Genomic DNA, 16022 nt, shown 5'->3' with positions numbered 1-16022 from the left:
TGTACCCTCTGTAGAGTGTCAAACTACACAATGTTTTACAAGAATGTTATTTTGTTTCACTTTCTAAGCATTTCCCCAAATTGGGGGGGTGAACACAACAAATAAATAGCTCTGTGTGCGTGGCTTCTTGTCAGAATCGATCTGTATGGCAAAGAGGATCTCTGCTCAGAGGGCTTTAGAATAAATTTTAGAGAGAGAAGCTAGTGTGGAAGGAGCATCTTTCACTTTGGAAGATGAAGAATTTTCTGAATATGAGGATCACATCTTTGTCAAATCGGACAGGAGCTCCTCAAGAGGAAGCTGACGATGGTAGGAACACATTTGTGTTCACACCCGACACATTCTTGGTGCCCTACATGCCCAAGAAATGCTGCAGGGGGATGGAAAAGAAGCTGCAAAAGAACAACACTGGCCACTTGTGATATTCATCAGTATCTTGGACATCTCAGCATACAACACTTTTATCATTCCTACCTTGGTCTGCTGTGTGTGTATACAGTGGTGTGCAAAAGTGTTTGCCCCCTTCCTGATTTTTTATTTTTTTGCATGTTTGTCACACTTAATTGTTTCAGATCATCTAGTATCTAGTATTAGTCAAAGATAATACAAGTAAACACAAAATGCAGTTTTTAAATGAAGGTTGTTATTATTAAGGGAAAACAAAATCCAAACCTACATGGCCCTGTGTGAAAAAGTGATTGCCCCCTAAACCTAATAACTGGTTGGGCCACCCTTAGCAGCAACAACTGCAATCAAACGTTTGCAATAACTTGCAATGAGTCTTTTACAGCGCTGTGGAGGAATTTTGGCCCACTCATCTTTGCAGAATTGTTGTAATTCAGCCACATTGGAGGGTTTTCGGGCATGAACTGCCTTTTTAAGGTCATGCCACAGCATCTCAATAGGATTCAGGTCAGGACTTTGACTAGGCCACTCCAAAGTCTTCATTTTGTTCTTCTTCAGCCATTCACATATGTGTGTGTGTGTGTGTGTGTGTGTGTATATATGTATATATATATATATATATATATATATATATATATATATATATATATATTTACGAAGTGTCTTAGTAAAATGTCTTACTTATCTTATTTAATTAAATAATATTGAGATCAAGATCTCTTGCAAGAGAGAACTAAGTACACCAGCTAGCAAGAAAAACAAACATAGCCAGACAAAATATAAAGCATCAGAGACAGTCAGACATCACTAAATAGATTTCTAGATAGATATTCTACCCTTGCTAACAAATTATGCTTATTAGACACCCCATTTAATGCTGCCAACATGGGCCTATGAAAGCTTAATTAGACAACACAGGATGTAATTAGACTAATTCATTGCCATATTAAATCGGATATAGCCTTTAAAATAGTCAACACAGAGAGCTCAGAGGATAATACATTTATTTGGCCATTATTTAACACAGTTTCACTTTCTTACAGGTTCATTTGTTGCTCATTAGATGAAAACTGTACCATAAACAAAAGTCAAACCACATCGGGTCACATCTGGTCGCTACTTTACACGTCCCTCATAGCCTGGATATTCTCCGGTGTCTCGTGGACTTTGTAGGTTAAGTTAAGACATCAGACCATTTAATGCCATGTCACTATCTAACCCTAATAACATTATGGAAGCTGCCAGGACAATGCATCTTTATTTCCCCTGTTACATCTTATTAGACTTTCTTAGAAGCTAATATGTGAAACATTACAACAGAACTGTACCGTGAACTAAATTGAAATCCATTGTTCGCCTGTGAATGAGCCAATAATGTCCATTGATTTATGACTCTATCAAAAATATTTGTTAATTGAGCAGTATAATGTAAGACTCATGCTAAGCTAATTGTAATAGTAAACTGAAATCTGTCTGAGGAATGCACAAACTTACCTCTGCCTGTTCTCCTTCTCCCAGGGTGTTTGGGCAAAAGAATTCCCTGCTTGTTGTTACCCTCCCGGAACTATTAATAAGTGTTCAACTATTATAAAGGCTATGTCTGATATAATATTAAATTTGTTTAATTACAGCCTATGTTGTCTAATTAAGCTATCATAGGCCCATGTTGGCAGCATTAAATGGGGTGTCTAATATAGCATAGTTTGGTAGTAAGGCCTGTAGCATATTTTGGATCTGATATGGTTTTGTATTTGATTTAATTAGACTTTAATCTTGTAAAATGGTGTCTAATTGGCTATTAGGATCTCCTATTTATTTTATAATTAGAGTATAATTTGGTATAAAATGTCTAAGTATAGTATATTTTGTGTCTAATACGGCATTATATGCAGATAATTTAGTTGCATGTGTCTAATTAAGGTATAACTGTGTTTGTTTACAGTCTAATAAAAAACATTTTCTAGTTTCGGTCTAATTTGATACAAAGTATGGCTTATTACGTCTTAATAGTGTACCGTAAAATAAAGTGTGACCACAAAAAGGAATAGCATATTGATTGATAAATCTGATGGCGCAGTTGTAAATGGCATATATTAACCATATGAGTGTCGAGGTTGATTATTCTCTAAAAGGGTTGGCATATGCTTTCTGTTGAACATTCCTATCGAACAAAAATAACTCTGACACTTTTTTACACTCTTCACATTCTGTAGCTGGATCCATTTTGATCAGGGCTAAAAGGGAGCACTCAAGGTGTCATTCTGGGATGCCAAAGTTTATTGAACTGTGTTGTCTGTGGCCTCTAAAGAAAGCTCATAATCAAGACTTTGTCTTGAATTAAGTCAACTATTCATTCATGCTTATGCTAATTTTTCACTCAGTGACATTAGTGAATCCCCTTTTTCCTTCTCAGACAGTTTCTCCAACTTCTGAGGGATCCAGAAGTGCTCCCACACCTTCCCTACATCCCTCTGGAATGTTGTAGCTCTCCTCTCTGTGGTCAGGACCTGTAAATGTTTGCATGTTGGTGGCACACTTACTAGTTTTTCATACCACATACCTCAAATGATACGGAGGGTTACATCAGGTATATATTTTGACTTTAAAACAGTCGATACCTGTGCATCAAAAAAAGTATGCAGCATACTTTATGATTTAGCCATCCATTCTAGTAAAGATTGTAGAATTTGTTTAGCTGTGTCACAAATAATCCAAATCTCACATTTGCTCTCTAGTGGAGGACACAATGAGAACAAAATAACACAGACAGCAATTTAAGATCAAAAACTATTTTATTGTGGTATATTTCACATCATATTATATGATTAGAAATAGTCCATCAGCTGTAGTGCTTTATTCAGCCGCCTCTTTTCCCTGTAACAAAAAAAATCAATCAATCAATCAATCAATCAATCAATTCATGCATGCATACATACAGATCATACTCTGCATACATGTAGGTTTATACAGGTTTAGAATTTAAATAATTTCCATTAAGCTGAAATGTGTATATGTTTACCTTGCCAGAGTCACGGCTCTTTGCTCTCAGTTTGTTGACCTGGGACTCTGCAATGTCAGCACGCTCCTCAGCCTCCTCCAGCTCATGCTGGATCTTCCTGCACTTGGACAGATGAACATTGGCCTGCTCCTCCTGGAATACCATAGAGATTGACATTTTTGACCAAAGGTCTACTTTGTGGGAAATAAATCTGCTTTTCAGTATTGAAAATGAATATTGTCCTTACCGCCTCCTCAGCCTGCCTCTTGTACGCCTTCACCTTGAGCTGCAACTTGTCAACCAGATCCTGCAGCCTGGTAATGTTTTTCTTGTCCTCTTCAGTCTGTGATAGAAAGTCAATTTGCATGTTTAAATGTTTTCAATAATAGATACGTAAGATTGTGTACATGTTAACTGTCAAAGTGACTGTACCTGATAGGTGAGCTCCTTCACCCTCCTCTCATATTTGCGGACACCCTTAACAGCATCTGCTCCACGTCTCTGTTCAGCCTCAACCTCTGTCTCCAGCTCACGCACCTTCAAAAGAACAGACAATTCATACAATATTTAGGCCCCATATCTTTTCTTACATTTGTTTGACTGCAAATCTTAACACAATTGTCTTACCCTAGACTCAAGTTTCTGGAGCTGCTTCTTGCCACCCTTCATGGCCAGGTTCTCAGCCTCATCCAGGCGGTGCTGCAGGTCCTTAACAGCAACCTCCAGGTTCTTCTTCATCCTCTCCAGGTGAGCACTAGTATCCTGCTCCTTCTTCAGCTCCTCAGCCATCATAGCAGCCTAGAGGAGACAGCATACAGTGTTAATTTGAAATATCTTGAAAAAACATAATTTACTTGGAGTAAAATTAAGAACAATGGATAATAAACTGGACTGGACCAAGAACACTCAGGCTGTTTACAGGAAGGGCCAGAGCCGCCTCTATTTTCTGAGGAGGCTGAGGTCCTTCAACATCTGCCGGACAATGCTGAAGATGTTCTATGAGTCTGTGGTGGCCAGTGCTATCCTGTATGCTGTTGCATGCTGGGGCAGCAGGTTAAAGGTAGCGGACGCAAACAGACTGAACAAACTGATCCGTAAGGCCAGTAACATTGTGGGGGTGGAGCTGGACTCTCTGGCGGTGGTGTCAGAGAGGAGGATGCTGGCCAAACTACACGCCATCTTGGACAGTGTCTCCCACCCGCTCCATGACGTGCTGGCTAAACAAAGGAGCACCTTCAGCGGAAGACTCATCCCACCAAAGAGCACCACAGAGCGCCACAGGAAGTCATTCCTGCCTGTGGCCATCAAACTATTTAACTCCTCCCTCTAAGGATTAGTCTGTTTGACCCTAGGTCACTAAACTGGACATTGAGCATTACATCTAATAATAATTGTGCAATATTCTGTTTACTACTCAAGTGCAATATTAGTTTTCCCTTGTTAGTTTTTCTTATTACTGTTACGGATATACCTCAATTACTCTCGACAGTACATGCACCTCCGCTTTTACTATTATTTATTACATAATTAGTGACATTGTATTTATACTGTACTTCACCATCTACCAGTAAACCCACTTGGTACTCGACACTTAGTTTATCTTATACTTATACCAACATGTTACTTAATTTATTTCTGACCTGTTTATAGTGTATAATATCGTTTTCTCCTGTGTGCACTGACGTAAAGAAGAGCTACTGGAACAAAGAGTTTCCCTACGGGGATCAATAAAGTATTTCTGATTCTGATTCTGAAAAGAAATTTAAACCTACATCAGTGATAGCCTTCTTGGCCTTGTCCTCTGCATTCCTTGCTTCCTGAACAGTGTCATCCACTTCACTCTGGATCTGGACCAGGTCAGCCTCAAGCTTCTTCTTGGTGTTCATAAGGCTTGTGTTCTAAAAGGTAAAAACATTTAGTCATCACATGCCTGATTTTTACACATTATTTAAAAACTTTTGAATTCTTGAAGAAATGATTGTGTCCGTTCACCTGAGAGTGCAGAAGTCCAACGCGCTCACTGGCGTCCACCAGCTCCTGCTCAGCGATTTTGCGGCTTCTCTCGGTCTGTTCCAGAGCAGCTCTAAGTTCCTCAATTTCAGCCACCATGAGACCGTTCCTGCGCTCCACCATAGCAGCTTGTTCCTTGAGGTCATCCTGGGCTCTGACAGCATCATCAAGGTGCAGTTGTGCATCCTGGTGAAAAAATATCAGGAAAATATTTACATGAGTACCAAAATGTAGATGCACTGACCATAGTCTGTGCAACACCTCCATGCTTTACAATACCTTCAGCTGTGCCTGCACATTCCTCAGCTGCTTCTGGGACTCAGCAGCCTGGCGATTGGCGTGGCTCAACTGAATCTCCATCTCATTCAGGTCTCCCTCCATCTTCTTCTTGATTCTCAGGGCATCGTTCCTGCTCCTGACCTCAGAATCCAGAGTGCCCTGCATGGAGTCAATCACCCTCTGGCTGTTCCTCTTGATCTGCTCCATCTCCTCATCTTTCTCTGCCAGCTTCCTGTCCACCTCACCCTTAATCTGGTTGAGCTCCAGCTGGACACGCAGGATCTTAGACTCTTCGTGTTCCAGAGTTCCCTAATGATATGAAAAATAAAATATTCATCTCTGACATTCATCTCAAACCTTTCATAATACCGTACTTTGTCAAATAAAGCCGATAGTCAAACAAAAGTTGGGTCTCAAATAATTGCCAGGGCGTGTTTGCCACAAACAGATAAAGAACGGCCCCAAATACAGTGCGGGGGTAAACACAACTCCTGCAAAGCATAATGTACATTTCCATCACTTTAATTGAATAAATTCAACAATATAATCATGCTATTTTCAACCCTGTTCTGGATTACTCATCTAAAGTATTATTGTCCGATTTTAGCAACTGTGGGTGAATGTGTGTTTATGTCCCAGCCAAACTGCATTGTGTAGTAATATCTAAGCGCCACAAGATGGCAATAGCTACATTTGAAGTACCGTATAGGAGCTGTGTGAGACACTGATTTTGCCACAACATGGTCCTGCAAATGTTTGACAATAAAAGCCTTGTTAGGAAGGGAAGGGATTCTGCCCACTGAAATGCTAGAGGGCTTTTATTTTGGAACAGATACAGGACATGTTAACTTTGTATTAACAGCATTATGCTGTAACAAAAATTTAATTTAACAGGGCAGATGGGAGCAGATCAGAAAACAAGGAGGCTTCATACTAAAACATGACCTGTATATTTGTCCATGATTTAGAATTTGTTTTTCAGAAGATCGCCCCAGAAGAAATTTACCTCAGCCTCTTCAAGAGCTGTCTGGATCTCAGCCTTCTCTGTCTCCACCTGCTTCTTGGACTTCTCCAGCTCATGGATGCTCTTGCCAGTCTCACCAATCTGTTCAGTCAGATCTGAGATCTCCTCTGCAGAGAGATGCATGTGTTTTTATATTGTTAAACCTACATATGATACAGTGTAAGACATATACATGTGATGAATACAATGTAACTGTTAACGTGGTCAGAACTCACGTTGCAGGTTCTTGTTTTCACGCTTCATGGTCTCCAGCTGATCCAGAGCTTCCTCATAAGAGTTCTTCATCTTGAACAGCTCAGTGCTGAGAGTACGAGCCTCCTTCTGAGCTCCCTCAAGCTCTGCCTGACCCTCCTCATACTTCTGCTTCCACTCTGCCAACACCTGAATAATACAGTTAATACATTTTACTTAGTTTTTTATCAATACAGTGGCAAATCGTTTTAGTTTTCTTTGATTTTATTTTGTTATGGTTACCTTGTCAAAGTTCCTCTGCTTCTTGTCCAGGTTGGCGGCCAGCCCATTGGCTCTCTCCACATCAATCATGAGGTCCTCCACCTCACTCTGGAGCCTCTGTTTGGTTTTCTCCAGAGAGGCACACTTGGAATTCACTGCCTCAATCTGCTCCTCAGCCTCCTGAAGGCGCTGGGCCAGCTTTTTCCTGTTTGGAAAAGGGTGCAATTTGTCTCTCAGTGAAAACCTTAGTTACAAATACTTTCATATGTGCAAAAATATCTGGAAAAATATTGTAATACGAATAATTACATATTTGTCAGAATCTAGATGAACATATGGAATCTAAAGTGTTTGCCCCAAAATAAAAATAAATAATGTTTGGATACATTTGTTTAAATGCAAGTATTGATACAAGCAATAGCATTGTCAGTTGAGCTACTCTATAATGCTACACTTCTATACTTCTGTCCATTTAATTGTTTGAAAGTTACTCACTTGGCTTCCTCAAGCTCCTCAGTGCGCTGGATAGCATCAGTTTCATATTTAGTTCTCCACTGAGCCACCTCACTGTTGGCCTTGGACATTCCACGCTGCAGCTCAGCCTTGGCCTCCTGCTCCTCCTCAAACTGCTCCCTCAGCAGATCACAGTCATGGCGGGCTGATTGCAGTCCATGAGCAAGAGCATTCTTGGCCTGGTGTAAGAAACGATATGCAGTGTGTGAAATGTCGAAATAACGCACACAGTTTAAGAGTACACACTTAAGTTTCTTACCTTGACCTCCTCTTCATTCTGTCTCTTCAGCTCCTCAATCTGCTGTGTGAAGGCCTGTTTGCCTCTGGTCAGCTGGGAGACAAGAGCTTCTTTCTCTTCAATTTGACGGCTGAACTCACCTTGTGTGAAAGATGTCGTGATACATTAGTTTGCATTGTGTTACTCAACAATACACAACAGATCATTCACGGTTAATTTGTAGATACCGTTTTCTGTCAGGAGTCGTGCTTTCTGTGCACCCATGTCGTTGATTTGACGGACATTTTCATCATTCTTGGTCTTCAGTTCACTTAGTTGGTCCTCAAGAGTACGGCACATCTTTTCAAGATTTCCCTAATGAGGAAAAGAGAGATCAGATCAGTGATCAGATTTGATCATATTTACTACACTAATTTGGGTATTAAAATACCGCTGAATGTATTGTGTACCTTTGCTTTAGCAACAGCCTCCATGTTGCTGGAGAGGTCATCAATCTCCATCTTGAATTCACTCTTTTCCTTCTCAAGCTTCTGCTTGACGCGCTGGAGGTTGTCGATCTGCTCTCCCAGCTCAGCAACGCTGTCAGCCTGCTTCTTGCGAAGAGCAGCAGCAGTGGCTTCATGCTGCAGAGTGGCCTCCTCAAGATCACGACGGAGCTTCTGGAACTCAGCTTCGCGCTTCTTGTTCATCTCAATCTGAGCAGCAGTGGCACCACCGGCCTCCTCTAGCCTCTCACTGATCTCCTCAAGTTCCCTGGAGAGGTCAGCTCTCTGCTTCTCAACCTTGGCACGAGCAGCACGCTCAGCCTCAATCTCCTCCTCCAGTTCCTCAATACGTGCCTGTTGAATGTAGGTGTGTTGCATTTCAGGAAACTTGAACTTTTGATACACAAAAAATGAGATGTATGCAGTAATGTTTTATGTAACACAGTATGTCACCTGAAGCTCCTTGATCTTCTTCTGAAGCTGAGCACCCATTGACTGCTCATCCTCAATCTTGCTAAGGAGCTGACTGATTTCAAAGTCTTTCCTGTGAGAAATAGATAACATACATAATGAGAGTTCATGCAGTTGACTATTTTTTAAAAGAGTGGTTCAAATTCAAAAGCAGTGTTACTTTTTCAGTTTCTCATCAGACTGCTGCTTGTCATTCTCAAGATCCATGATGGATTCCTGGGCCAGTTTCAGATCGCCCTCCAGCTTCCTCTTGGCTCTCTCAAGGTCCATACGCAGCTTCTTCTCTTGCTCCAGAGAACCCTCAAGCTGAACATTAATATGACTTTTTAATGATCACGTCCAAGAAGAATCTAGCTTTGTCAGCCTAAGTGACTTTGTAAACTTACATCATCCACTTGCTGCTCAAGCTTGGTCTTGGCCTTGGTCAGAGTGTTGACTTTGTCTTCCTCAGCCTGCAGGTCATCAAGAGTCTGCTGATGAGCCTCCTGAAGGGCTTTCTTTTCCTTGGTCAGCTTAGCAATGCTCTCATCCTGAGAGGCCATCTCCTCGGTCAGGTTCTTCACCTAAGTTTGCAAGACAGATGATGTTATTACATGGTATTCCTTAAATGTTACTTCATCTGCTAGATATATTAATATTTACAAACCTTGTTCTCAGTGGCATGTTTCTCCTTCTCCACTTTGGCCAAGGTAAGCTCCAGGTCATCAATATCCTTTTTGAGCTCAGAGCATTCATCCTCCAGCTTTCTCTTCTTGGCAGTGAGCTCAGCATTGATTTCCTCTTCATCTTCCAGTCTCTCAGTTGTCTCTTTGAGTTTGGCCTCCAGCTGAATCTTACTCTTGATAAGTCCCTCACATCTCTCCTCAGCATCTGACAGATTCTCTGATTCCTTGTTGATTTGATGAAAATAGATGTTAGCACATCAACATTGAAAAACATGAAAAAGCTCAACTGCCTGTTGATGTGTACTTACAGATGCTACTTGCAGCTGCAGATCATTCTTCTCCTGCAGAAGGGACACCATCTTCTCCTCCAATTCCTTCTTCTTGGCCAGAGCAGTAGTCAAGTCTGATTGCATCTTCTCATAGTTCTCCTTCATCTGGGCCAGCTCCTTCTCAGTTTCAGCACTCTTCAGCAGAGGCTTGATCTTGTAGTACACCTTCATCCATGGCCAGTGTTTCACATTCATGAATGAGCGGACGTTGTACTGGATGGTATATATGGCTTCCCTGTGGACAAGAAGTTGCTGTTATTGACAATGTTGTTTGTAATTTTTTATACCATCATTCAGAAATTGCTGTATTCAACATGCCTCCTCTCCATCATCTTCACAAACTCCTTTCTCATGAGGTAACCACGGCAGAGAGCCTGAGTCATGGTGACCAGAGATGCCAGCTTTTCATCTCTCATCTCCTCAAGGGTACCCAGCAGACCGGCCTTGAAGAACACCTGAAAAAACAACCCCACATGGTTCAAGAGTTCTAAGGCAAAGGTTTGCTCAACATATATAACAGTTTACCCATTGTTCCTTGGCACATGATCTGACTTGGCACCAAATTCATTACAATCAATGTAACTTCACCCCCAAATTCTGCCTTCCCTCCCAGCATATTTAAAAAAAACGCAGCAGAGGACTGCTGGACAAACACTTAAGGGGGTGTGGCCTCATGTTTATCATGGGAGGTAAGGAGACACAGACCAGAGTGAGCGAAAGACAGCTAACCAGCCATGAGCAGCTGCTGTCAGACTCTCCGTGTCTACGCTGGAAACACACTGGAGTTTTGACAGTCAGAAGCACATTTATGGCCCTTTGTAAAAGTTTCTGTCTGGTACCTGTGTTGTAGCTGAGCTAACGTTAGCGGCTCTGAGAGGCTCTCCAATTAGTGTTTTTTTGTGTGACTGTCGGGTAGTGTCAGTACCTAGCCGTAGCCCTGCTGTTTAAATTGGGATCATCATCAAGGGAAAGAATGCTGTCTGGTCAAAGCAAAAGTCTGAACCATTGCGCCAAAATTGAAAAATACAAAGTAGAGGGTTAGCAAAAACTAGTGTAAACTCCAGTGAATGATGCGTCTCAATTAACAGATACTGTATAACCTATATATAATTAACAGGAAAACAAACACACTGGACTGAAATCACACCCTCCCTGGCAAGTACACTAAAGTATGAATACAATCATGGTTCTTACCTTGGTGTGTCCAAATCTGTACTCATCATGATTGACATCAATTGACCCAAGCAGCTTTTCTGAAGCCTTCTTGTTATCAATGAACTGACCCTCAGGGATGACACTGGCATTGAGCACCTTGTACCTTTTTTATGAGAGAGTTAATGGTCAGTGTGAGCATTTTCTTTTAATCAGATCTAATTTAATTAGTATTATCTATAATTTAATCTGCATCAGAATTCTATCAGTAGAGTATCCACTGATACCTCTGCTTGAAGTCACCATAGAGGATTCTGCTGGGGAAACCTTTTCTGCAGATTCTGATACCCTCCAGCACACCGTTACACCTGAGCTGGTGGATGACCAGGAAGTTCTCCATCAGACCTGTCAAAAAAGACATTTCTTAATGACTTCTTTGAATAAAGAGTGTTTGTTGAAGCAGCACTAAATTGACAAAACCAAACCACTCCTCAAAGACTCTACTGGCATTATGTTCTCTTTGTACCTGGAGTCTTTGACTCATTGGGAATCAGGCAGCGCACAAAGTGAGGATGGGTGCTCCTCAAGTTAGTCATCAGCTTGCCCAAGTTCTCCTGTAGATTCAAAATGGTAACACATGTCATGAAATGTAACAGTTGTGAGTTTGAGTATGAACTGAGATACGGTTTTGTACCCAAGTTTGCAATGTTAAACCTTACCCTGAACTGTGAAGACACAGTCTGCATGGAACCACCCTTCTTCTTGCCTCCCTTCTTACCGCCGCCAGACTCTGTTGATCATTTTAAGTAGAAACACAAGCTATAGTTAAAAAATATGCAGTATCTACAACATTAAAAATATGTTTGAGTTTACTGTAGTTACTATCATACCCTCAACAACAGGAGGATACAGTACAGACAGCAGTTTAACTGAGGACTTCTGGTACAGCTGCACGACAGACTCATTCAGTGGATCCTTGTTCTTGTCCAGCCAGCCAGAGATATTGTAGTCCACGGTACCAGCATAGTGCACCAAGGAGAAGTGGGCCTCAGCTTTGCCTTTGGCGGGCTTTGGCTTCTCAAATGCTCTGTTTTTGCCAAGATGCTGGTCATACAGCTTGTTCTTGAAGGATGTGTCTGTGGCCTTGGGGAACATGCACTCCTCTTCAAGGATGGAGAAGATGCCCATGGGCTTGGAAAAAATGGGGAGAAGTTTCTTATTAAGTGATACATTAAGTCAAGTTAAGGACAATTACATAGAATCACAAAATGAAATGATTACCTTTTCAATCAGCTCAATGCAGGCAGCCAAGTCCATGCCAAAGTCAATGAACTCCCAGATAATACCCTCTTTCTTGTACTCCTCTTGCTCCAGGACAAACATGTGGTGGTTAAAGAACTGTTGCAGTTTCTCATTGGTGAAGTTGATGCACAGCTGCTCCATGCTGTTGAACTGTGAAGGGACAAATAATTAGCATAATCTCTCGCAGGCAATAAGAATGATTCTGTCATGAAAAGTATCGACTGCTGAATTGTTGGAAATGAAGCTTACATCAAAGATTTCAAAGCCAGCAATATCCAGGACACCAATGAAGTACTGCCTTGGCTGTTTAGTGTCCAACATCTGGTTGATGCGGATAACCATCCACAAGAACATCCTCTCATAGATAGACTTGGCCAGGGCAGGCACTGAGTTCATGACCTAAATACAAGGATGTGATTTGAAAAGTAAATCAACCGTTTTTGAAAATGCTGGATTGCTGGTACTGAGACAAAAGAATGAATTCTGAAAATAATTTCATATTAGTCTTGGTCATTTGTCAACATACAATGAACTTATCAAAAGTAGAGTTAACTTGCACACTGTATCTGATGTTACAAACCTGAGAGTGACTAAAACTTTCTCAGATTTTCTTTTTCCTAATATAAATACACATGTACCACATGTAAATTAAAACAAAAAATTGATACCAGTATATCTCAGTTACCTGAGGTACAGTCTGTCCCTTGGTGACAAACTCATTTCCGACCTTCACTCTGGGATAGCACAGAGCCTTCAGCATGTCCGCGGAGTTCAGACCCAGCAAGTAAGCAACCTTGTCAGCCTCTGAAAATAGTTCAGTGATTTTGAGTTAATACATACAGTATGTGAGCATGCTTGTCCATCATGATATAACAGAAACCCATCTGATAAAGAACTTTACCACTGTTGTTCCCAAGCTATTCACTTTGAGCTGACATTAAATACTCACCCTCTGTGCCATCAGGCTCAGCCTGCTCCTCACGCTGCTTCTGCTTGAACTTCATGTTACCATGGTGGAGCACAGCACCAGTCATCTTGTAGATGCTCATCTTCTCTTCATTAGTGAAGCCCAGGATATCAATAGCGTTCTGTGTTCCAAAGAGGTGCCCACACAAAACATAATCACTTTAGAAAATGCATTTAAAAGAGCCGTTTTGATGTTACATTTAATGCACAACATATATTTAAATATTTTGAAGTGAAGATCACTCACATCAGTGGCTTCCAGCTCAACTTTGTCATCAATGCTGGCCACAGTGATCTGACCCTGGCTACACATGGGGAAGTCGTAGGGGTTGGTTGTGATGAGAGACATTTCTGGGGATCAAAGAAGGGTGACAAGCTCAGTAGATGTTTTATATGAAAACTGTAAGTAGGTCTAACATTGGGCAACAACTCAATCTGCTTACCAATCAGCTCAGGTTTGTGGTTGGTCATCATCTGGTAGAAGATGTGGTAGCCTCTTTCATCAGGAAGCTGGAATGTCACTCTAGACTTCTCCAGCAGATCTACAAAAGTTGTTCATCAGTCACAGCCTGGCCAATTCTCAATTCCAGTCATTTGTAGGTACTATGAGGATTGTTACTTACATGTCTCAATATCAGCACTAGCCAGTTTGCCAGTTGTGCCGAAATGGATTCTGATGAATTTACCCTGTTTGGAACAAAGGAATTTTTAACGTCCCTCCACATGGGCAATCTGTAACAAGACCTCCCTCATGTGTAGAAATCCCTCCATACTTACAAAACGAGAAGAGTTGTCATTCCTCACAGTTTTGGCGTTACCATAGGCCTCCAGCAGGGGATTGGCTGCAATAATCTGATCCTCCAGTGACCCCTATTATCCAGGTTTAGAATTGACATCAGAAAATGATTATATTTTCCCTTGGAAAAATATTCCATACTTAAAGAACACTGAATTGTAATCATCATACAGTGACATACTCCCACCTTTGATGTGTCCTTCTTCTTGTCTCCACCAACTGAGATTGTTGCAAAGTACTGGATGACACGCTTGGTGTTCACAGTCTTTCCAGCACCGGATTCTCCACTAGGTATAGACACAGCCTTATAAGAATTTGATCAAGATATTTGACTATGTTAAACAAAGTCAACAAATGTGAAACTTACGTGATCAAGACAGACTGGTTCTCCCTATCTGTTAAATGGAAAACAAAGGAATTAACTATGTTTTTCTGCAACAGAAACCTCATATACAGATATATTCTACATTGGTATGGTAATGACTTACCAGTAAGCATGAACTGAAAAGCGTTGTCAGAGACAGAGAAGATGTGGGGTGGAGCCTCCATACGCTTCTTGCCTCTATAGGCACTTACAACTTCAGCATCGTACACTGGGAGCCACTTGTAGGGGTTCACAGTGGCACAGAACAACCCAGAGTAGGTCTGAAAGTGATCACAGAGATTAACAGTTAACTCTATGACTCGATGTCTAAATTTTCAATATTTCCCTTTTCTCATTAGGCGGATTGTCTTACGTAGATCATCCATGCTGCATAACGCTCTTTGAGGTTATATAGCACAGAGGCTTCATTGAGATGGGTCATCATGGCCATGTCCTCAATTTTGTCGAACTTGGGAGGGTTCATTGGAAAGACGTCATCTTCTTTAACTGTCCTCTCCTGGAACAGGACATTTGTCACAATGAGAACTGATCATATATAATTACCAGTTGACTCTGACTTTATGATACCAACCTCCTCAGTGTCCAGGAGTTTGACAGTGGCTTTGCCACCTTCTTTCTTGATGATTGTTCCCTTCAAGTACAGCTCCTTGGCATCGGTGACGTAGCAGGCAGACTTGGCATCAAAAGGTTTGTTTTGAGCCTCAATTCGCTCCTTCTCTGGCTTACGGAGGTAAATGGCAGCTTTGCCATAAACGGCCATCTCAGCGTCCGTACTCATGGTGGCGGCTTACTTCTGTGAGGTAATTATAAATAAGTTTAATCTTATTGATCTCTTTAAAACTAATGTCTTTAAGCCATGTGGCTGAACAGCCCAGAATAACCGAAATTAACTAAATAATTAATATATCCCCATCAAATTGAGCGCATCATCACAAGTGACTTCACCTTTGCTCATTCAAAATGTTTTTCTAGACTTAATTGGTAGTGCCAAGATTGACACTTACCTGAGTTTTGACTAAATTGGATGAACAAAAACTTTGCAGCTGAATTAAATGTTTCACATACGATACGTACAAATTAAAGATAGTTCAAAGATATTCATACCTGACCCTTTCTCTGTCAAAAGTCTGTTATATTCCACAATCCTGTTGAAAACATATCACATTTTCAGTTATTGGTGAATCTTTGCAAGCAATCATTTGTTCAACAAATATTTTAATAATTAATTAATATTTTAAACAAATTTCCCCGATGATGAATACATTGAAGTGATCCAAAGCAAATAGAAGATATGCTTACCACAAGCAGGGGTCTCCTTGGGTCTTCACCACACACTGCTCTGTCCTCTTCGACTCCTTTATATTGAGTCTGGCTTGCTTACACAGCAAAAGTTAATTTTGGGATACAAGCCAAATGTGGTGTGGATAGCAGTCAAAGCAGACATCCACTGAAACAGGTGTTGCTAGTGTATAAAGCTTATGTTTGGTTTCAGGCAGTTTCTTTTTTCCCTTTCTAATTGTTTTTTTTTAAGGTTAAGGTTTTCTTTTTTAC

General features: G+C 41.0%; 1 protein-coding gene across 1 annotated transcript; it reads right to left on the bottom strand.

Moving 5' to 3' along the window:
• Positions 1 to 3178: 3178 nt before the first annotated feature.
• LOC122875588 (myosin heavy chain, fast skeletal muscle-like) lies at positions 3179 to 15853 on the bottom strand. The gene is made up of 41 exons (XM_044194934.1): positions 15771 to 15853; positions 15576 to 15616; positions 15043 to 15264; positions 14824 to 14967; positions 14575 to 14731; positions 14454 to 14481; positions 14274 to 14373; positions 14068 to 14160; positions 13914 to 13977; positions 13734 to 13832; positions 13538 to 13641; positions 13274 to 13412; positions 13010 to 13128; positions 12574 to 12723; positions 12304 to 12474; positions 11913 to 12213; positions 11742 to 11812; positions 11549 to 11636; positions 11310 to 11427; positions 11065 to 11188; positions 10189 to 10325; positions 9850 to 10105; positions 9523 to 9765; positions 9263 to 9439; positions 9037 to 9182; positions 8859 to 8949; positions 8370 to 8759; positions 8148 to 8274; positions 7942 to 8060; positions 7665 to 7861; positions 7191 to 7374; positions 6932 to 7097; positions 6699 to 6823; positions 5693 to 6001; positions 5396 to 5599; positions 5176 to 5301; positions 4031 to 4201; positions 3836 to 3940; positions 3651 to 3746; positions 3425 to 3556; positions 3179 to 3279 (listed from the first exon to the last, which is right to left on the bottom strand). The coding sequence occupies exons 3-41, from the start codon at positions 15247 to 15249 to the stop codon at positions 3259 to 3261; spliced, it is 5799 nt and encodes a 1932-aa protein (XP_044050869.1). The 5' UTR covers positions 15250 to 15264; positions 15576 to 15616; positions 15771 to 15853; the 3' UTR covers positions 3179 to 3258.
• Between the last annotated feature and the right edge of the window lie 169 nt (positions 15854 to 16022).

This window comes from Siniperca chuatsi, linkage group LG4, assembly GCF_020085105.1.
Source record: "Siniperca chuatsi isolate FFG_IHB_CAS linkage group LG4, ASM2008510v1, whole genome shotgun sequence".
Lineage (NCBI taxonomy): Eukaryota > Metazoa > Chordata > Actinopteri > Centrarchiformes > Sinipercidae > Siniperca > Siniperca chuatsi.
This window is presented reverse-complemented; position numbering and strand designations above follow the sequence as displayed.